At 50.9% G+C, this 21,523-nt stretch overlaps 1 protein-coding gene across 2 annotated transcripts in view; it reads right to left on the bottom strand.

The window, feature by feature from the left end:
- Lhx2 (LIM homeobox 2) overlaps positions 1 to 21,523 on the bottom strand; it is a 28,602-nt gene that overhangs the window by 3,972 nt on the left and 3,107 nt on the right. Inside the window, exons 1-4 of one of the 2 annotated variants that reach the window (XM_052724498.1) lie at positions 12,465 to 12,597; positions 10,868 to 11,070; positions 9,537 to 9,940; positions 4,207 to 4,412 (exon numbers count right to left, since the gene is read on the bottom strand). In XM_052724498.1, the coding sequence (XP_052580458.1) occupies positions 4,207 to 4,412; positions 9,537 to 9,940; positions 10,868 to 11,070; positions 12,465 to 12,584 (933 nt within the window). In that variant the 5' untranslated portion in view covers positions 12,585 to 12,597. Of the gene's footprint in view, positions 1 to 4,206; positions 4,413 to 9,536; positions 9,941 to 10,867; positions 11,071 to 12,464; positions 12,598 to 21,523 lie in introns of those variants that run through there. The other variant, XM_052724499.1, reaches the window with a different exon arrangement.

Raw genomic sequence — 21,523 nt, forward strand, 5'->3', positions numbered from 1 at the left:
TGACACAGCCACTCCAACAAGCTCTGAAGAAAATGTCTTAAAACAAAAGAGAAGGGATGAAGAATTACAGCCTCTTAGCACGCAGGAAGCTGAGTAAAGAGGATTGCCATGAGTTTGAGGCCAGTCTGGGGGCTATAGAGTGAGTGCCAAGCCAGTCTGAGCTACAAAATAAGAAAGGACACCCCCAAAATCTGGGGACCTAGCTCACTCTACAGAGTACTTGCCTAGCATGCATTAAACCTGAGCTTGATCCCCAGCACAGCATAAACAAGATGAGGTATCACATGCCTACAGTTAAGAGGAAGGAGGGACCAGGAGTTCAAGGTCATTCTAGCTATATATCATGTTCAAGGCCAATCTGAACTAGATCATGTCTCATTTAAAAAAGAAAACATGCTTTGGAAACAAATAGCAACCCGATTATAGCCTCTGGTGCTACAGTTCATGAAGATGATAATGGTGGGCATTCTTACTCTGTAATAAAGCCAGACATTGTCTGAGCAGAGTTCTCTAAGTGCTCCGTCTTCACTCATGGTCCTTGTAATAATCCTGTGAGGTAGGCTTGAACTATTAGTGCCAGTTTACAGGTGAGGGGACTAAGGCACAGCCAGGAAGAGGCAGAACTAAGGTGTGGATCCCTTTAAGCTCCATCCTGAGCCCTGACCACATAGCCTCAGAATGATGAATCACTGGCCTGTGTTTTCACAGCGGCACTGATCCCATATTTGTCATATGGATTTGAATGGTAGTTCTATTATTTTGTAAACTTTAAAAAAAAAAAGGTTTCTTCAAGGAACTAAAACCAATGAGCATTGGATAGAACTCAAGAGCTCTTAGCTGTAGCCTCAGTCTGTCACTGAATTGCTGTGAGGCTTTGGGGAATTTCTCCACCTTTCTGGGCTGAGGTGGCCTCTCCTTCATAGCTCGGTGGTAGAGTACTTGCCTAGCATGTACAAGATCCTGATGTGGATCCCTGCGACTGTAAGAAATGAAACAAAAGATTCAAGACAAGTCACCTGTGAAACTCCCTCCCAGTGTGTCTGCATCTATCCTGAAGTTGTCCAATGCCAGACAGGACGATGACCATTTTGTAAATGGGAACCAGAGGCTCAAAGAGACAAAGCACCATCTCTTCAGGGGAGCCTTCACCACTTCCTGAACCAGCTCAGACCCCCCCATACATGTTCTTACTGCACCCCTCAGAATTCTCTCCTGCACTAATGACAACTAACCAGTGATTGGAAAAATGGTTTTGAGCCATTGGCACATAAAATGTTCTTTTAAAGTTGGATTCTCCCATGTGTAAGCTATTTTTCAGATTACAGATTCACAGGTTAGAGTCAGTGAGGAAGAAATAAAGTACTAAACCCCACAGCAGGTAACCCTGGGGGTGGGGAGAGAGCTGAACCAGCCCAACACCTCCCAGAGCTAGTCACCAGTTGTCTCATCTCAAATCACTCTCAGCCCAGATCCCATTGACAGTCAGGATGACAGGGAGCAAGTTCTGCCCTGCCAGTACTTAGGTTCTGTATTCCACAGCAAGTCACTTCATCTTGCTAAGTCTTAAAATCTCAACTGTAAACAGACAAGAAAAGATGAAGGAGACATAGATGCACAGCCAGAAAGGTGCTTTGCAGTCATGACCAGTTAGGCTCTTAGGGAACAGAAAGGATGCAGAAGATGGAGAGAGGCCTAGAAGGAAGAGAGACCTTCCCCCAACCTGCAGGCCCTGAGTGAGCCTGGGTAGCTCAGAGGAGAGGATAGTCTGTGGTTGGCTGGACAGTCACCAGTAAAGTGTGGCTTTGGGGACCATCATGTGCTCATCTGCACTGTGTGGAGGGGGAGTCCTAATGCTTGACATGGAGTGCCTGGTGTCCTTCCCCACATACACACACTATTACACTCAGGGGAAACTGACTGTGTCCTTGTCCTTCTGTATCCAACAGGTGAATTGCTTCATGGCCAGTTCATTCAATTGCCCTAGCACCTAATGCCAGGAGATAGAGAGTAAGAGACAGCCAAGCTGTAAATTTCAAAGCCAGGGAACCCCGCCTCCTGCCTCCCAAGGCCAGCATGATCAGACTCCTCTGTATTAAAACTGAACTGTCGGCTGGGCGGTGGTGGCGCACGCCTTTAATCCCAGCACTCGGGAGGCAGAGCCAGGCGGATCTCTGTGAGTTCGAGGCCAGCCTGGACTACCAAGTGAGTTCCAGGAAAGGCGCAAAGCTACACAGAGAAACCCTGTCTCGAAAAACCAAAAAAAAAAAACAAAAACAAAAAAAAAAAAAAAACAAAAAAAACCCTGAACTGTCATTTAGTCTAGACAGCTGGAAGAGAGATGTTCCCTACTTGGTGACCTTTTTACAGATGAAAAAGCTATGGCTCAGAGAAGGTAACTGATTTGTTCAAGATACACAGCAGGTGAAATAAACCAGGGGGTCTTTCTGAGTCCATGTTTTTCTGAACTCCAGATCTTCCCTATTTCCCACTACCCCAGAAAGAATCTGGAAAGAGAGTGAAGTTACTAACCAGAGAAAAGTCTTGGGTCCTCAGTTCAGGCTGACACTGAACTAAAGGAGAGAGGACATGCGGAGGAGAGCAGCAAGAGGTGTCCAAGGAGAGTCCCTGTCCTAGCCCCAAGACCAAAAAGTCTGAAGGAAATGATCAAAGGAACTTGAACCGTGACTGCTGTGAGCAACAGGGGTCCCCAGAGTCCAGGCCTGGGGAACAAAAGGCCCAAACACAGCCCAAACAGTGAGGGGACTTGGAGAGCAGCAGTATGCCTTTGAAATTTCTGCAGCTCCCTTGCTACACCACCTAGTCCTGGAGCCCAAAGCTGAAGGTGTGCTGAGCTCTAGGCTCTATCATGAGCCGCAGATCACTGAGATCTGTGCTCCTACAGCATAGATCACAATCACAGCCCACTACTACCACCACCACCTCACAAGTTTTGTTTCATTTTGTTTTCCTTTCTGCCAGATTCACTGAAACTTTTTCTTAAGCTATGCAGCCCTTCTGACTTGTCAGCCTCTCAGCTTTCAATCCCAGGACCTGAGGCTAAAGGGTGGATCACCCCATGGCCTGGACTTCAATCCCAGGACCTGTCCTCACTCTGACACCACATTCAGGTTACATAGTCTCTCAGATTTTTGTTTGTTTGGGGTTTTGGTTGAATTCTCTTGGGGGTGGGGTGGGTTCTGCCTTGTATCATGGGGAAACAGATCTAACAACCAGAACTGTTTACAGAGTTGACCACATAAGGAACTTAATGTTATTTTTAGCTAGCATCCATTGAGCATAGAGCATGTTAATTCAGTTGTCACCCACAACACCTCAGCAGCACCTCCCACCTGTGGCATGGGTGGGTGACTTCTTGTGTGCATTTTACATAGAATAAACTGAGGTTCAGGAGACTTAAGAGGTTTGGCTAGCTCTGGGATGAGTTTCAGAAGAGTAGAAAATTTGAAATTTGTTGTTCCAACATGGCACCACAAGTTTGGGCCCCAGGCTAGAGTTCTCAACATCTTTAGGGGTGTGGAAATCCCATGAAGTTCCAGATCCTGTCTATCAAAAAAGTGCCCTTATGTAAGTCCAATTCCATTGGACCCACAAGCACTAAGTCACTTCTCCCCATCCTCAAAGGCCATTGACAAGCCACTCCACCCAGCAGGTCTACAGGCACACCACACCACCACCAAATCTTGCTTCCTGGAAAGTCTGAGAGACAGACAACATAAAACAAACAGATAAACAACAACAACCCAAAAGACAAATTAGAGCTGCCAGAAGAAAACCCAATAAAGAATGAACCGAGGCAAAAGGAAAGAGAGGAGCGACTTGAGGTGCTAACCGTCTCTTGGGTGGGGACAAAGGAGGGCTCTGGATTCATCGGAAATACCTGAAACTCTTAAAACATGAGCAAGTTGGAGAACTTTGAGTAATAGATGGTAACTAAGAATGGTTTACAATCATAAATAAACAAATAAATCAAGTATGGAGACAGAGGGCCACACAGAGAAAAAAAGAGGATGAAAATAGGGAATATGTGACGGCAAGCAAAAAGGTTGATATTCTAAGACAGACTGCCAAGGTAGAAAAAGAAGGCTGAAGGCAAACAGAAAGAAGGTTCTTCTAAAGTCCTGCTGGGTGTGAGACTCTGCCTCAGGCTCTGGCATCTGCAGATGCCCCCAACCCAGCCCAGCTGACCTGGAGAACTCTCTTGGTGAGACCGGTCTTTTGCGCGAGCTGCTTCAAGTCCTTGGCATCGGGATTGTGGTTAATTGCAAAGTAAGACTTCATTGTCCGAAGCTGGTGGTGCTTGAAAGAGGTGCGCATGCGCTTTGTCTTTTGGCTGCTGGGGTAGGGCTGGTCACGATCCAGGTGTTCCGCATCGTTCTCGTTACAGCTCAACGCTGAGAAAGGGACGCAGAAGCGGCAGGTGAATTTCCTGACTCTGCCTGATCCACCAGTTCTGAGTCCACACCCTCACCTACCACTGACAAACACATCTAGTCTGGGAACCCAGTTGTGTGCACACACAACGTTAAATGGGGATAATGTCCCCATTTTCGATATGGAGAAAATGAAGCTCTCTGAAAATATGACCTGCCTGGGAAACAGTGGACTCAAACACCTTTCTTGGAAAACAAAACAAAACACCCAGAAACCATCCTGTTGCAAGAGTAATGGGAAGGGCATCAGCGGAGACTCGTTGATAGCTTTTGGGATTTCATATGCTGCACTAAAAGGCTTTCTCTTTCTCTTATATGTGTATTTATTGTGTGTGGGGGGGGGGGGGTTCTGGGGCTTGAACTCAGGTTCTACAGAATTGGCAGCAAGCCCCTTGACCCACTGAGCTGGCTTGCTGGCCCCTAAAAGGCTTTCTTTGCAAGGCCACAGCTGCTGGACACAAAGCAACTCTTTCACAGATGTTGAGACTGTGGCTCACAAAGGGAAGCCCACAAGTTCGGAGCCTCTGATAGGTTTGTTGCAGACCTGCACTCTTGTTTCCTGCACTAGCACCCGGCAGTTGCTGACTGACAGCTTCCGTCAACTCCCCCTCCCCAAAGGACTGTGTGGGCTCAGGGCCTCCAGCACTGCTACTGTTGGGAACTGCATCTTCTGGTTTAATCTCCAGCGCTGTCCTGCAAGCTGTTCCCAGTTTTGTAGAAGCAAATGGGGTTCAGGGGAGTTAGGAGAAGTTTGGCCACCTCAGGGAGAGCACAGGAGGCAGACTCTTACTGGAAGGGGAAGGAGCTGAAGAAGGATAGCAACATACATTAGATGCACACCTTACACTCTGGCTTTCTATATGTCACTGTCCCCATTTTAGAAGTGAGAAAACTAAAGCCAAGGAAAGGAAGTCACTCTCACACACTGGTAAAGGCTGAGCCCAGAGTCAACACTGGAGTCTCGCCCTGCTTCCTGCTTGAACACTTCCAGGGGAGGAGAGATAAAGGCTGACTCTTCAGGGAGCCTGCCCCACCCCTAGGGGTTTTACTGGGGCCTGGGGAGGGCTCTTGGTTGGGAAGGGGTTAGAAACTTTGGGCGTCAGTAACTGCTCAGCTGATGCGGACACACCGGATCCCTCAGTAACTCCTATTTCATCCCAAGTCACCCTCTCTTCAAGAAACCGGGAAAGTATCTTTCACCATAGTGCACGCCTGGAATAGAGGTGTCAAAATTAGCAAATGAATGCAAATAGTGCCCAGTTAGATTTGAATTTCTGATAAACAACAGACAGTTTTTGATTATCCTATGTCCCAAAGATTGCATGGGCCCAAAATATCATAAAACTTTATCTAAGGTTTATATGCTGCTCGGAACATTTCTAATATTTTGCCCAAAATTCAGAATTAAGTAGCTATCCTGACAACACTACCTGAGACGCACTCTCTGGGGACCTCCCTCTCCCCTTGCCCCAAATTCCACTGCCTCTGAAAAACTCGACGATTTGGGTCTAACTTCTAAGTTTCAAGCTGCAAGCCAGGGACGACGCTATATATCAGGGTTTGTACCCACGTGTACCAAAGCGTCCGATGCCCCTTCCTCCTCCAACCAGTGTCCCCACCCAGAACAACAAGAGTGCAGAATTTAAAGGGGATCAGACCATGACTCCCGCTAGCTAGCAGCACTAAACCCGCTCAGGGAATGGAACCTCTTCTTTCTCCCAGTCCTCAGTTCTGCCGGGGTGGGGCAGACCTCCCCCATGGGGAATCTCTGGGCTCATCCCTCTACCCAGCCCCCACCTGGGCCTCACTGCTGTTAATGAGCTCCATGGGGACCCTGGCGCCCTGTAGGCCCAAGGGAGGTGCCCTGAGCATGGCCTACTGTGGGGGAAGGTGGTATCGAGAGGAGGGAGAGCAGGAGGGGGGGGGGGGCAGAGATGACAGAGGTAGAAAGCTAGAGAATGGAAGGGGGAGGGGGCGGGAAGATGGACAGAGCCAAGGAAAAGGAGTAGGGAAATAGAGGAAGAAAGCAGTGGCGACGTGAGGGCGGGGAGGACAGGCGGTGAATGGGGAGTCCCGGAAATAAGGGGGATACGTGGTGGGGAATCATTGTGACAGAACTAATCCTGGGCTCAAGAAGACAAGGACCCTAAGGAGAAGACTTTTCCAAGCGGCCATTGGCTAGGAAGTCGCGCCTGCTAGGAAGAGCTGAGGAGCGGACCAAGGTGGCCAGGCCAAGGCCCTGCGGGCGGTGAAGGCTGGAGTTGGAGCTGTAAGAGCCAAGACCGCAGAGGAGGCGCCGGTGCTCAGACCCCCCTCACTCGCACCCCTAAAGCCCGGGGCCGTGTGGGGATTCCCCAAGATCGGGTCTGGGGAGGAGCGAGGGACTGAGAGGAGGGGGAGAACCAGGGCTTTCTCCCCCCCCCCTTTTTTCCTCTCAATTAGGCCGATTCAATGGAGCTAAAGAGCTCGTAAAATCATGAATAATTTACTCGTGATCTGTTATTAACCCATCGGGTTTCGAGCTCTTGTCGCTGGGACTGAACCTGTAATCAAATCTGACTTCGCCTCATTTTACTAAAGACGAGACTGTAGGTTCAATTGTCTAAATAATGGATTGGAATCAAATCAGTAATTATGCCGCCAGGCACACACACACACACACACACACACACACACACACACACACACACACACACACACACACACACACACACAAAGCTGGGGCTTGGGGAGCCCGGGCCGGCCAACGGATATGCTTGCGACTCCCGCGGCCGCAGCGTGCAAACTGCGCCGCAAAGTGCACGTCCGGGGCCCCTCGCGGGCTCCGGTTACCGATCGCGCACCCCGGCCGACCTGCAGCCCGGCTCCGGGTTCGGGGAGATTTGTGTCCCGCCTCTGAGACAGGAGCAGCACGCCAGGACTAGAGGGGCCGCGGGAGGAGGGCGGCCGCGGCTCCCGCCCCGGAAGGACTTTCCGATCCGGCTAACCAAAGCCTAGGTCGCCCTACCAGGGCCTCGGGGCCCCGGGACCCCCGCTGTGCCCCTTCCCACAAAACGCCCAGCTCCGCCTCCCTCGGCAAGACAGTCTCCCCCAGCGCGGGTTTGTAAAGTGTCCGCGTGTCTGGCCCCTGCGTGCGGGGTGCTTACACAAGCAAACTGGTGTCCTCGCAATCAGAAGCATGCGTTCCCCTTCCACACGCACTTGCCCACACACACAGCCCACAGCCTCATCCACCGAGTCCCGCGTTCCAGCCCCAGTTGCCCCACGGCGCACGCTGCAGCCATTTCTCTCCTATCATCGCAGGGAGAAGAGGAAGGAGGCAAAAGACAGATTTGGGGAAGCCTGGCTGGACCCGGCAGGCAAAGAGAGTCACCCTCTCTTTCCAACTTAGTCCCGGGAGCCCCGAATAAGTGAGCCGCACAGCCACCGCCTATGGACCGAGCGCGGCTCCTCCCAGGACTGAGAGTCCAGGCGGGCCAAGGCCCGAGACCCACGCAGACAAGAGGAACAGACAAACTGAGAAACACAGAGGCAGAAAGAAAAGTACAGAAAGGAAGGACAGGAAAGTGTGTGGGGGCCAAAGAGAAAAATTAAGTAGCAGAGGGGCCTCACCGGAGCCCAGCTACCAGCCACGTCTTCCCGCTGCCTCCTGGGAAGGATAAGGCTGAGCAACAAAAAGTAAAATTAAATCTCTAAACCTCTCACTCTTTTTGCACAATCACAACCGGGTGCTAACCTTGTGTGTCCAAAAAAAAAAAAAAAAAATCAGACTACTCCCCACACATCAGGTACCCTGGAGCAGAACCACACGCTTTCTTAGGGGAGCTGACGCGTCTGATAGAGGCCGCTGGGTTTGGGTAGAAACCGGCCTGAGCCGGATCTACTCTTTTAGGGCTTGAGTGATGAGGATGTAAGCTCTAAAGAAACGGCATCTATAGCAGTACTTTCGACAAATTTTACATCGTTGAACCAGCCACACTTCACCACTTTCCCGACCGGGAGTTGCATTCCCCTCCCCAGTCGGTCCCAGGACCCTCTAACCAGCAAGTTCGTTGGAACGGAAAAAGGACCTATTCCACTTGTCCCCCATTTTCCCCTCCCTAAGCAGTTCAGACTATTTAAAATCCTATGGGCCCCGACTTCTTCCTTCCCCACCGCAAGCACCCTACAGCCTTGGGTTTGTTTTGGTTTTGCACTCTTCCCCATCTTGTGATTCAGACTAGAGGGGAAAGTAGGAAGAAAAAAGATCTCAGCATCAGCTTTGTTGTTACAAACTTAAGAGGGGAAATAACTGCAAATAAAGTAGTTCAGAAGTCAGGCGAGTTCTAAACCTTCCCGGGCCCTGAGGACTTTCGGGCAGATGTTGTGGGGCCTTAGAACCTCCACCACTGTCCAGAGCCGGGATGGTGAGCGAGCACGATTGAGCCTCTCTGGAAAGGCCTGCACTTCAAAGAAATGCGAATTGAGACCCCTGCAGCCCACTGTGAGGACTCGCTTACTCCTGCTTCTTAGGCGGCGTGAGCTGCTTGCTACGAGGGGCAGGGAAATCTCCGAGACCTGCCGGTGCCCCAGGATCCGGCTGGACAGAAGGACCCATAGCCTTTGCTAGTAACAGCTCTAAGCCTGCCGCCCGGGGGACATTCCATATGACCGGGCTGCAAGCCAAACCCAGCGGTGCCCTTGGCCACAGCCAGCCTTTTCTCTTGGGACCCTCGCAGCCTAGCTCTGATAGTCTCCCTACCTCAGCCGCGCCGCCACTCTGAGACTGTTTGGTGTCGGCGCCGCTTCGCTTTCTTTCCGCGCACTTTCTGCACAGCAAAGCGCGTTAGGCAAACCAAAGGCGTTTCCAAAATACAATTTCTCAGCGACAAGGTCCTGCACCTGGATCACCAGTGAACTACTGCATTCTCACCTAGCGCTTCAGTCGAAGGAGAACCGACCAGAAACCAGAGGGCTAAAGTTCCTTCTACCAGGCATCCTGGTGCATAAGGCCTGCAAAGCCGGGGCCACAGTACCCGCTGTAAGCCAACGTACTGAAATCTTTCCCACGACGCGGCCACGGCTTTCAGACAGTCTTGCACTCACCGGCATTGTAGGCTGCCAGATCCGCCCCGGGGCCCGGACTCTTGCGCTTTCTCGGCCTCCCTTTCTGCACAGTGCCCACGCCGTTGTAGTAGGGAAGACCCAGCGGGTTAGCCCCGGCTGCGCCCAATCCTGCACTCTTAGCCGCTGCGGCTGCCGCTGCTGCCGCCGCCACGTCGGCATGGTTGAAGTGTGCCGGGTATTCGCCCTGCAGCAGCGCCTCGAAGTGCAAGCGGCAATAGACCAGGCTGTCCTTCATGCCGAAGTGGTCGCCGGTGGTCAGCATCTTGTTACACGTAGTGCATGTGAAGCAATTAAGGTGATAAACCAAGTCCCGAGCACGCATCACCATCTCCGAGGCCGAGATGCCCAAGTGGCAGCGGGCGCAGCGCTGCACAGAGAACCGCCTGTGGGGACCATGGAGGGAGGGGCTGTGGGGACAAATGGTTGGGTATCTCCCCCCATATCCCTGTTCTCCGGGTGCTGCTGCCCTTGGGGAGGGGGATCCCCTCCTCAAGATGGACAGCCTGGACTTGACTGAGGATTAGTAGAGAAGGAAATAGATTTTAACCCAGGACTGGCCCTATCTGAAATAGTTTCTCTTGACTATTTTCACACCCACAAGAAATTTCACTTTATTCAGAATCTGAGCAAGTCTTAGGAAAGACTTTACTTAGAATGGGGAGAAACTCCCTCACTTACCCCTTCCTCAACCTTTGCCCCTGCCCTCCAGACCAGCACCTGGGAATCCTACACACCGCTGTAATTTGGAAGAAACAGAGATGGGGAAAGAGAGAAATAGAGACAGAGACATACAGAGAGAATACATAAATAGACCCTAACTCTAAAGCTGGGGAGGAGAAAATCGGACCTCGGTTCTTACTCTTTAGCCCTGGGCCAACTTTTCTCACCACCCCCACCCCTAAAGACGCAGAACTGCTGCACTACCCTGGTTCTCCCTCCAACTTGGCTTCACATCAGCCAGGCTGCCAGAGTTGTTGGGTGTTTCCTTCTATCCCTTCTGGTTGAGTCAAGAAACTTCAAAAGGAAAAGGAGGTGAAGACCTTCCCCCCACCAACCCCAACACACACCCAAGCTGAGTTTTTACATGCCCTAAACTCAGAGAGGAGGGTCATTTCAGCTTTTCTGTTCCTATACTTCATGATTCCTTCCAAGAGTGTCCCAAACTGCTAATGTAGGAAGCTGTTACCAAATTTGGTGGGTGCTGGCTTGGAGAATGAGGGTCTTGGGTAGGGCAACCTCTCCTGGGAGCGAAAGAAGGGGAAATGGAAGGTCCAGGTCCCTGAGGGCAGCGGGGTCTGGGAAGGATCTACCTGTAGTAGTCTTCTTTGCAGTAGATGCTGCCGTCCTTGCTGAAGCAGGTGAGTTCTGACTCCAGGTTGAGCTTGCATTCACAGCACTTGAGGCAGCGCATGTGCCACTGCTTGTCCACTGCCAGCAGGTAGTATCTGTCAGAGATCTTGCCCCCACAGCCAGCACACAACGCGGCTCGGTCACTGCTGATGGATGGCATGGTCTACCAAAGGAGAAGGTAGAACACTGTAAGCGGCAGCCTACAGCTGTGCTCCCACCGAGAAAATCGCCCTGATTCTCCATCTAACAGGCCGGATCAGAGCAGCTAAAGGTCCAAGCTACAGAGCTCAGCTCCAGGCAACCACCGACCCAAGCCGCAGCTCCAGTTTCCAGTTCTAAGTTGTTCTTAGGCCTTAGGTCTCCCTATTCGTACCCTCCTGCCCTTGCCCCTGCAATGTCCCGGCAGCTTTTAAGTATTGGGCTTAGAGGGGCCTCTTTCCCCCAAGCTCTCCAAGGGAACTCCTCAAACTGTTTATTAAAAGCGCTGGGCCCCAGTAAAGAGCTAAGGGGTAAAGTAAGGTGAGTATTAAAAGTCTTGCTGCACACACACTCCTCTTCAGAAAGGCAGCAGGGTTCCTGGCCCCAAGCCTCAGTAGTCCCTGGATCCTTAAACCAAAGGTTCAGTCAGGGCAGGTCCAGCAACTTCTGGCTCTTCTACTACACCACCAGCTGGGTCCCGCTTGGGTCTTGGGAGAAGGTTAAGTGGGATATAAGGCTACCTTCCAAGAGGGTGCAAGGCAGGCCCAATCCGAATCTTTTCCTGGCCAAACTGAAGAGCGGGGGGGTTTATCCAGAAAGAAGGGCTGCTCAGGGGAAATCGGGAGGTCACTGAGCTGTGGCTCTAGCTCTAGAAGGGAAGCTTGGGCCAGGCTTCCCACCTCCTCGGTCTCTAAAGGTCACTCTGCAGCCGCTGCCTAGGCAGCGTCTACTAGTCTGGCCCCGGGGGAGGCTATTTGGGGCCGGGACGGCGGAGCCAGGTACAGAGAACCTAATGGAGTCTCCTTTCGCAGAAGCCAGGCCGGAGCCTGAACTCGGAACCATTGCCTGGCCAAATTTGGCCAGCTAGGAGCACCGGGACGCGATCAACGAAAATTGCTAGTCTAGAAATCCCAGGGCCCTGAAACTGAGCTAGGGAGAGAGCCCGACTGCCAGGACACTGAAAGCGACGCAAACCAGCTAGAGCCACAGGCTCCCACCAGTCCTCCCTTTTCCTGAGGCGCCAGCGGCAGCCGCACCAGCCAAGTGGTGAAGAATCAGGACTGAGGACCCAAGCGCCCGGCGAGGGGAGAAGAGAGTGGCCTTGGGCTTCCACTTCTAGAGCAACGTTCTCCTCCACCCTCGGGGTCCAGATCTGGGTTTCAACCTTGACGCCCTCCTTCGCCCCAGCAGCTAGTTTTCCGCTCAGCCTGGCGCCCGGGGCCTCGCACCCTATTCGAGGATCCCCAGCCTCGGTCCCGTGCGTCTCGAAGGACTCTCCCTAAAGTTCGGGGAGCAGAGGCGCTGGCCGGCCCCGCCAGCTCCCAGCTCCCAGTCCCAACTCCACAGCCGCACGCCTACCGTCTCCGTGTCGCCGCGGTCGATGGCGGAGCTGATGGCAGGAGCCTCGCTCTTGGCCCTGCGGTCCATCTCGTCGATGACCCCGTGCACCTCGGGGCCCGACAGACTGTGGAACAGCATCGCGGCGGGACCGGGGACGCGGCTGCCCCGAGGAAGGGCTTGCCCCTCGCCTCAGCTGCCTGGCGCTCCCGGCGTTAACCGACCCGGTGCATCGCCACCGCGGCCCCGGCCCCGCCCGAGCTCGGCTGCGCCCCCAGGCCAGGCTCCGGGCCCCGGGCCCCCGCGGGCCAGGACGCCTCCCGCCGAGGCGTGGGGGCAGCTACATCGTGGGGCGCCTGGGCGGCGGCGCCGAAGCCAGGGTCACAAGGGCAGAGGGTGAGGTGGGGGCGGGAGACCAGGGCAGAGGTCGGCGCCCGCTGCGGGCGCTTTTACGCTGCGGGCATCGCTCGCTAGGCTCCGGCGCTGAGGGCGCAAATCAGGGGCGCAAACTCTGCCTGGGGAGGCGGCGGCTGCAGTCGGGGTTCACCCTAGAACAGCCAGGTGCCTGGGGTGGCCCAGATGCCTGGATGTCTCTTTCCCCTCGGGGTGTGTTCCCAGCCAAAGGCGAACTGGAGTGGGGGTCTCTGCGAAGCCTGCGAGCTGAGCCGAGCCACCCGGAGAATTGAAGAGGAGGAGGAGGAGGAAGAGGAGGAGGCGGCGGAGGAGGAGGTGGAGGAGGAGAAAAAGGAGGAGGAGCAGAGTGGGAGGAGGAGCCGTCGGCCGCCGGCCCAGCCGCGCGCTACGCTCTCCCAGCGCGCGCCGGGCTCAGCCTCGGTTCTGCAGTCCGCGCCAGCGCAAGCCTCCGCGCCTTTTCTACAGCCGCGCCTGACATCACGTCCTGCCGCCGTGCCATTGGCCGCCCGGCGCCCCAGGCCTTGGCAGCGCGTGCTCCGGGAAGGCGGGAGACCCAGAGGGAGGGGAGAGGCTAGAAGAGGAAAGGAACGGAGAGAGGAGGTGGTGGGAGCTGGTGGGCGAGGCTGGAGGAGGGGGCAGGAGGGAGAGCGCGGGGTTTGGAGTTTCTAAGCTACGAACAGTTTCCTGTGTTTCATCTGGAAGGAAAATTAAACCTTTCCTGCCGTCTCTATCCTAAGAAAACACAGCCAACGGATGCGTGAGGAGGTCTCCATTCTCCCCTTTTGCCTTTGGAAACGAGGGTGGAGAGGCAGAGAAGACAGGCCCAGAATACAGTTTCAAGAGCCTTAGGCTGCTTCCCGCGCGTCTCCGCTTTGGTCTGGGGCACTGCTCTCCCGACTACGTGGGCCGCGGCGCAGGCCTCTTGGGGGCCAGGCGCAAGAAACGCGGGATCAATGACTCCCATGGGTAGAGGGCCAGCAGCAAATCCTCTCTCCAAGCGAGCTAGGGACTGTACCGTCAGGCGTGTTGCTCCTGGATTTCCCCCTAGCCTCTCCAGTCTGGAAGAGTGGAAGTCTTTAGGAAATCAAAAAAAGAAGCAAGGAGTCCATAGCTCTCCCTTGTATGTGAAGTGTGACCCCAAGAAAGTGACTCAACCTCCTTTAACACTGTTCGACTTTCTCAATGGGAAACAAGAAGGTCCCCTCCTTTTGGGTGTTTGGGTCTGATGAAAGAAAGAAATGAACGGAAAATGCCTGGAACATAGTAGGCACTCAGAAAATTCCTTAATTGCTCCCTCTTTTTCCTTTCCTATTCAAAACCTTCTCACTCTGGGATACACTTGGCAGTTCTTAAAGACCACAGAACCATTCTCTTCCTATGGGGCACTCCATTCCACTAGCACAGCCCACCCCCCAGCACACATCCCCTATGGTATCTGGGTCCACCCAGCCACCGGGTTGCACAAGGACCGACAACATGGCCTTCCCAGCAAATCCCAACTGCCAGCCTGGACTGAGTGTCTTGGCTGAACCCAGGGCAATGGCCAGGTGTCTGGTGAACAGGGGTTCGGGAAGTTAAAAAGTGATTCTGAGTGAAAAAAAAGAAAAAAGAAAAAGGGCAAGTCAGCTACAGAAACTCTTCTTCAGGGTTCATTTTGCAAGTTACTTTCATTCCCTGTAAAGGGGGGGGGGGTGTGGTCTGAAACGTCAGTCTGCCTACCTGGCACAACCAAAGGGAAGCCAGGACCTCTGCAGTTTATCTTACAGGGCACACAGTTGGGGCAGTATGAAGCCACACTTTCCACATACTGTTCAAAACTTTTGCACATGAATAAGTGTTACACTTGTGGTGCTCAAGTTTGTACCGTGTTCATCTCTTTTGGCAAAAATACAGCTAGCACGAATTTCATCGTTGTTGGCAAAACCATAGCCAGCACTAATGTACACAGGGTGTCTACAGGTGCACATCATATCCAAGGAGACATCTGAACATGCACTAACACTTGTGTACTCAGGCAAGCCTACTTAATCTCAACGAGCTCCTATCAGGCATATTTGCAAAAACTCTTCAAGTTATACATTTGCAAGTACACACTGTACATATAAAGATGTCCTAACTTGAGGGAAAGACTATCAGTCTAAAGACGGGAATGCACATGTTCAGACAGTCAAATTCAATGACTGCATAGACCCTGGCCCACCTCTAGGAATATACAGGGACGTTATACTGGGGCATCTGGAACACTTTTTTCAAAGAAAAGTAGGAAATGAAAATTGGATCTGGGAATCACCAGGGAATCATCAGGACGTTGCTCAAAGGGTAGGAAACTTTTATAACAAGCTTGGAATGTGTGTCCTTGGTGCTGGCTGGGCTCAAAGGGCTGCTTCGTAGCTTGGGAGGGGGTCCTTGGTGACCCTTGTTAAGAACTACCCAGGGGACAAGGAACTATACCCACAAAGAGATGTACACCATTCGGTACCTATCTCTCTGACCAGCAGTCCCCATCAGTCCTTGGCCTGAACTTTCCGGCCGTTGGGACCGCCACCCAGGGCGCTTCTCTATTTATCCCTCTGCATCCGGCTGGGACGCGAAAACGTCAGTTTATTGAGGCTCAAGCGCATCTCCCGCAGCGGGGTGGCATCTGGGCACCCCGGCCCTGAGTTCAGAGGCCGCTAACTTTGCTAATCACTGGGGGACGTCATGCAACTGCTTTACCCTGTCCTCGGAGACTAAGCAAGGCAAGGAACAGGCTGTAAACACAGATCCTGACACGTGAGTGACATTTACACAGTGCGAGGAGCCAGCAGCCAAGGGAGAGGCAGGGGGGGTGGGGTGGGGGTAATCAGGCAAACACAGGTAACTGGAACATTCACAGATGCATGGAAGGGCGGCCTCTTGACCCCCTCCCCCGGTCAAGGGTAAAGCATTCTCAGGTCCCGGTACCCTGAGTTTTGTGGAAGCTGACAGGTGAACGGGATTCAGGTCTGGCCACTGTCGCCGCTGCTTACCTCCCTACCATCTGCTTCCCCGCAGACTAGCAGACCCAGCGCATAATGAGGTAGCAGCCTCCAGCCGGCCACCGTGACTAACTCAGAACAAAAGCTCTCCTTCTACGCCTTTTCCAACAAAAGGGCCACCAGCCCCGGCGCTCCCCAAAGGCTGCGGGGCTACCGGCTGCTGGCTGCGGAGATGTGGCGCGCAAACTTCCCGGGGCTCCCGGGGTTGGCGGCGCCACAGAGCCGGGACCGCGGAGGGAGGAAGTGCCCTGCTCAGGGAGAAAGTGAAGCCAGGCCCGAAAAGGGGTGGAAGGGAGGAGGGTGCGGGCCGCAGCGGAACCAGGGTGATTGATCTGCTAGCTGTTCCCGGCGCTTCGTCCCGTTATTAGAGACGGCCAAACCAGAGCCACGCAAATACCCTCGGAATCGCCAACTAATTGACGCTGCAGGCAACTATTTCATTGTGCGCACTGGTTTTATGTCTTCATAGTCGGTGATTGACAAGGTGTAATTAGTCATCTCACTCGGTGATAAACATGGGCACCCTCCTCCCGCGGCATCAGGCCGAGTGTACCAGCAGAGGAAGCGATAGTTGACGCTGATATACCATTAAATCAAAATGAAGACGTTCAGAAGTGTGTGTTTGCTGTGACGCTCTCGTGGTTTATTTCTCAAATACGGCACCAACAGATTTACTTGATTTGCAAGTTAACTACAACATTAACTGGTTTTATTTATTTTGCCTCTTCCTTTCCTCTTCCTAGGCAGAGATGTTACTCTTGGAGTATGTGAAGACAGTTTGCTTTTTGACAAGCGAGCGAGCGGGCGCCCAGATTTCTGCAGCCTTTGGAGTCTCCCGGGAGGGAAAGGGAGATAGAGCAAACCTCGGACTGGGGCGCCATCCGGGAAAGGCTTGAAGCAGGGGAACCGCCCCCTTGGCCCCAGACTCTCCTGCCTAGGGTTCCGGGCTAGGGTTCTACTAAAAGATTGCCTCAAACTCTGAGGATGGAGCTGGGGTTTAGGGTTCCGGAAACCTCTCGAATAACAACTGTGGGGAAGAAAGAGGCTATGCCAACATTTCTTCCCAACCTCACAGCCGAAAGAACTGTTTTCTTAAATCTGTTGGCCGCAGTCACAGGGCCAGTAGCCCGCCACTGTTGACCCTGTCCCCAGTGTAAAACATAACTATTCTATGTACCGTTCAGCAAATTACACTCCTTGCTAACTAAAATGGGTCTTGCTCAGGAAAATATCTCTCTCTCTCTCTCTCTCTCTCTCTCTCTCTCTCTCTCTCTCTCTCTCTCTCTCTCTCTCTCTCTCTCTCCTCTCTCCTCTCTTCTCTCTCTCTCCTCTCTCCGCGGTTACTGTTACTGAGGCTGGTTATTCATTTCAGAAACCTGGATGCTTACATTTTAACAAGGAGGAGGCCTGGTCTGTTTTGAGAGCATCAACTGAACAAATCCACCAGCATCTGAAAATCAGTCTCCAGGTTACCCCCACGTTCCCCCAGGAGACCCCATTTGGGAACACTTCCGAGCTTTTGCCTTCTTTCTAACCTCTGCTTCTTGCTTATGGAGCAGAGAAGTGAAATGATGATTTTCCCCGCCAGGCAAAGGAATGTGGAGAGGAGGCAGCACCAGGAAAAGGCGGAGTTAGGGTCACGGGTGGTAGGAAAGCCCTGCACCTTCGATGATGTCCTCCATCCCCAAGCTTGCAGGCCTTGTTCTGGGAAGCGGGAGACTGCTTTATATTGATGGGCAAGGTTGTCTGCAGCCGCTAATCTGCTCAGGGATGGCTCTTTATAAAACAGGCTCACTGCTTTGGTCAACTAGGAGCCCAATTCCTTCTCTTCTCCCTGAAACGATCTGAACAAACTGCCTCCCTGGGCACCAGCTAAGAAGGTTGGGGAACTAGCCAGGGCGCTCTCTCTCTCTCTCTCTCTCTCTCCTCTCTCTCTCTCTCTCTCTCTCTCTCTCTCTCTCTCTCTCTGTTAAATGCACTGAACTTAAAATGAAACACGAAGTGTGAATTTCAGATTTGGACATAATGCATCAGGAATCCGAAGGTTGGCAGCCCTTTCCTCCCCTCTGTCTTTTGGTAGCAGGTATTATTATTGTATTAAACGTTATGGGAAAGTAAGAGCTGTGGAGAGGAATGTGCTCAGATGCAGTTTTGTTAAGGTTTTTATCTGTGATTATGGTTCCAGATGTAGAAACTCCCGGAGGAGGGAAATGAGGGGCTGCTGGCATGTGACATGTGTTTTAAGGTGTTTGGCAGTGTTTCTCAAAGTGGTGACAAAATGTTCAATTTTATTACGGGGAATTGGTAAGAGAAATAGGAATTCTAGGCCAGAAATTGCTCACCTTCAGCAAAAACAATTTACCATCATGATTAAGGTGTAGAAAGTTTGTATCTGAGCCTTCCTCAAATCACATTGCCAACAATATAAATCTGTCAGATCAAATTATTCTTAAAGAATAATTGCAAGAAAATATACAATAGCTAATTGCACCCCCCCAGCTAATTTCCACAAAAAGGTATACACTGCCCTGGAATAAAAAGAAAGTGAATACTGCAACAAGAGGCCTTGTATTTCATGTGCTACAACTATATCTTTTATCTAGAGGGTCAGTTCTTTTTAATCTAGTCCAGAATAACAACCAGTCCTAGGATATTTTGCTAACCCCTGCTCTGCAAGTCTTTCAGATTGAAGTGTGTATGCACTTGTGAACATGTGTGAATGTGTGTGTGTGTGTGTGTGTGTGTGTGTGTGTGCACACGGGGTGGAGAGAGAGAGAGAGAGAGAGAGAGAGAGAGAGAGAGAGAGAGAGAGAGAGAGAGTTTCTCACACAGGGAACTAAAGTTGCTTAAATAGGAATCAGGGGAACTCTGTTGGAGAAGGTAGGGATGTGTCAAGGGGGGGGAGGATGTAGATGAAGCACCAGGGGGCTGGCATCTCTTCTACTTTCACACACTTAATACTGGAAATATTTCCCACCAGCATTTCTTTATTCAAAGGCATCTCTTCCTCCCTCTCAGAATGCAAGACACCCTAAACTCCATTTTAAACACAAGTTTCTCTATAAATCTTTTATGAGCTTCACATACACCAGCATTAATAGATTTGGGTGCCCAACCATGGCTCACTAGCCTGAAGGTGGGTTTGGTAAATATTTCCACAGAACAGAAAGAGGTTTTGCCTTAAGATTCTGGGACCTGGTTTCTCCCTGGATCCCCCCATCAAAGTCCAAGAGACTGTACCCACTTCCTGACACTTCTGCTGCTGTGCAAGTCACCCCACACCTAGTACACCAATTCAACCCCATCCTTTCTGTCACCCTTGCTGAGGGACACTGCTTTGGACTCTCTAGCTCTGACATGGTTTTACCATCACAGATCATACTAGGCTTTAACCCAAATTGCACTTTCCTTGGGAGTCCAGACACTTTCTCTCTTTAGTGTGGGCCCAGGCATTTTTCCAGCTGGAATAATGAGTTTGGGAGAGAAAATGGCTAACATGACTACCATCTTATCCAGAGCTCTTAGCAAGACCCTTCCCCATCTCCAACCCAACTTTCCCCAGGTCTGATTAGCTGTCCAGAGAAGTTGCCATTGTCTCTTTAAGTGAGGAATGAGTCATTTCCCACAGATGCCTCTGCTGAAGCCCAGCCACTAGGCACCCCCCCCCAGCATTTTTTTTTATTCTTCCATTAATTAAAACAACTAATGTCCCATTTTTTATCTTTGCATGAATGGAAATCATTAGAGCCCTTGCAGGTATATGGGAAATTCTGTTTACTTAAGTATTTACACTTTGATTTCCTATAGACTCATTTTTTCAAGCATAAAGACATTCAAACAAAACAAACAACAACAACAACAAAAAACAAAATCTATGACACTTTGCAATGAAATATGAAAACTAGTTTGCAATGAACTTATGAGGATCTCTGGTAGGAAGAAATGCTCAGAGGGTCCTCTACTAGCACCAAAGCTGACCCTCTGATAAAGGGGTCCTACACACTTAAGGCAGACGTTGATAGGTCAGCAGACTCAGGTTTTAATTTGTGCTTGTTTGGAGTCAGATGAGCTCATCCAAATTGACTTTCAAACCACTGTGTCACCCTCAAAAGTAAATAAGAAAAAAAAAAGTCAGTGCACAATTGGGTCTGTTTGAAACGTCCCCATCAGTTGACCGGTTCAGCTTACATCTCCATTTCTGGGGGCAGCCATAATTAGAGCGATCTATTTTGCATTTACTTCTCTTTGCAAGCAGTACATTATCCACTCTTCCCATGCTTATTAAACAGTGCCACCTGCACCAGATCCAACAAAGCTCTCCCATCAGTCAGGCCCCGCTAAGGGTCCCAGACCATATATTACCATTAACTGAAGCTCAATTGAATAGTTAAAGATGAGTAAAACAAGCAGTTTCCAGGATCTGTTTATGAAAATCTTTTCAGCAAATAAAAATATGAATTCCTCAAATTATCTTTTATAAACCTGTTTCATTTTGTCTATATAGTAATTCAAGCAGCATTTATCAAGTTGTTGAATTAATGAACTGTCCTCTGTATGTCACCAAGGTGCCTCCAGCACAAATGTTCGTAGGTACTAGCCAATGAAGTCAATATTTTGTCACTCAAAGCCTCTGACGCTGACCACCTTGATAGCCCTAATGGTGTGAAAAGGATCTGAAGAGCCCAAGACAAGGCTAAGAAGCAAAGGACAATTCTCAGGAAACCAGCCATGGATCCAGAGAAAGGGAGAGTCAGAAGAAAGCAAGGCAGAAACAGAAGAGACAGGCACAGAATGAATCTGCATAGACATCAGTGGCTACAGAGAGACACAGGAAGTTTCCAGCAAACATAGGACATTTCTGACATTCAGATCCAAAGCTGATGATTTACACATATTTAAGAGCCTCAAACCTCAACGTGGCTTGTTCTTTTAAAAGCTTCCTGCTTTGTTCCAAATACTGCTTATCGTTGGTATTGTCAACAGCTCTGCATCTGGGAAAGATTAATTAAGTGATAGGTCAGACACAATGAGGTGAAAGGGCATGTCCACCCAATCAGGGCTGATTCATCCATTTCAGGGTGGATCAACTTTTTTTTTTTTTTTTTTTTTTTTTTTGAGAGAGAGAGAGAGAGAGAGAGAGAGAGAGAGAGAGAGAGAGAGAGCGCGCGCGAGCGCGTGAGGCCAATTTTGGTCCCATCTCAAGGGGGGATTTGTCAATAGGGATGTCTGAGCTCCTCTGGTGAGGGTTCATAGCTGGAAAAGAATGTTTTGCAGACGGACCAAAAAAAATCTGAAAATCTGTCTTTTTAAGTTATGAAAACAAGTCCCAACTATCAATCCTGTCTGTATGCTTAGGTTTTCCAGTCTGGGAGAGAGCTCATTTTCCTAAATATAATTATTTTATAAAATAAATAATTGGATGGTTATAAATAAGATTGCTATATAACAATAAAAATTTGAAAGTTCATTTTCACTCCCTTCTCCTCTCCCTAAGTGTTTGATGCAAGGCAACTCCTTCCTCTCAAGTCCACTTTTAATTTCTAGAAAGTGAAATGTGAGAAAGACATAGGAAAGAAAGGGAGTAGGAGAGGAAGAGAGAGGAAATGAAAGAGGAAAAGGGGAGGGGGTTCTAGGTGTCATGGGCTAAAT

The sequence above is a fragment of the Peromyscus californicus genome, unplaced genomic scaffold, assembly GCF_007827085.1.
Source record: "Peromyscus californicus insignis strain IS unplaced genomic scaffold, ASM782708v3 Scaffold_7__1_contigs__length_154581171, whole genome shotgun sequence".
NCBI classification, from domain to species: Eukaryota; Metazoa; Chordata; class Mammalia; order Rodentia; family Cricetidae; genus Peromyscus; species Peromyscus californicus.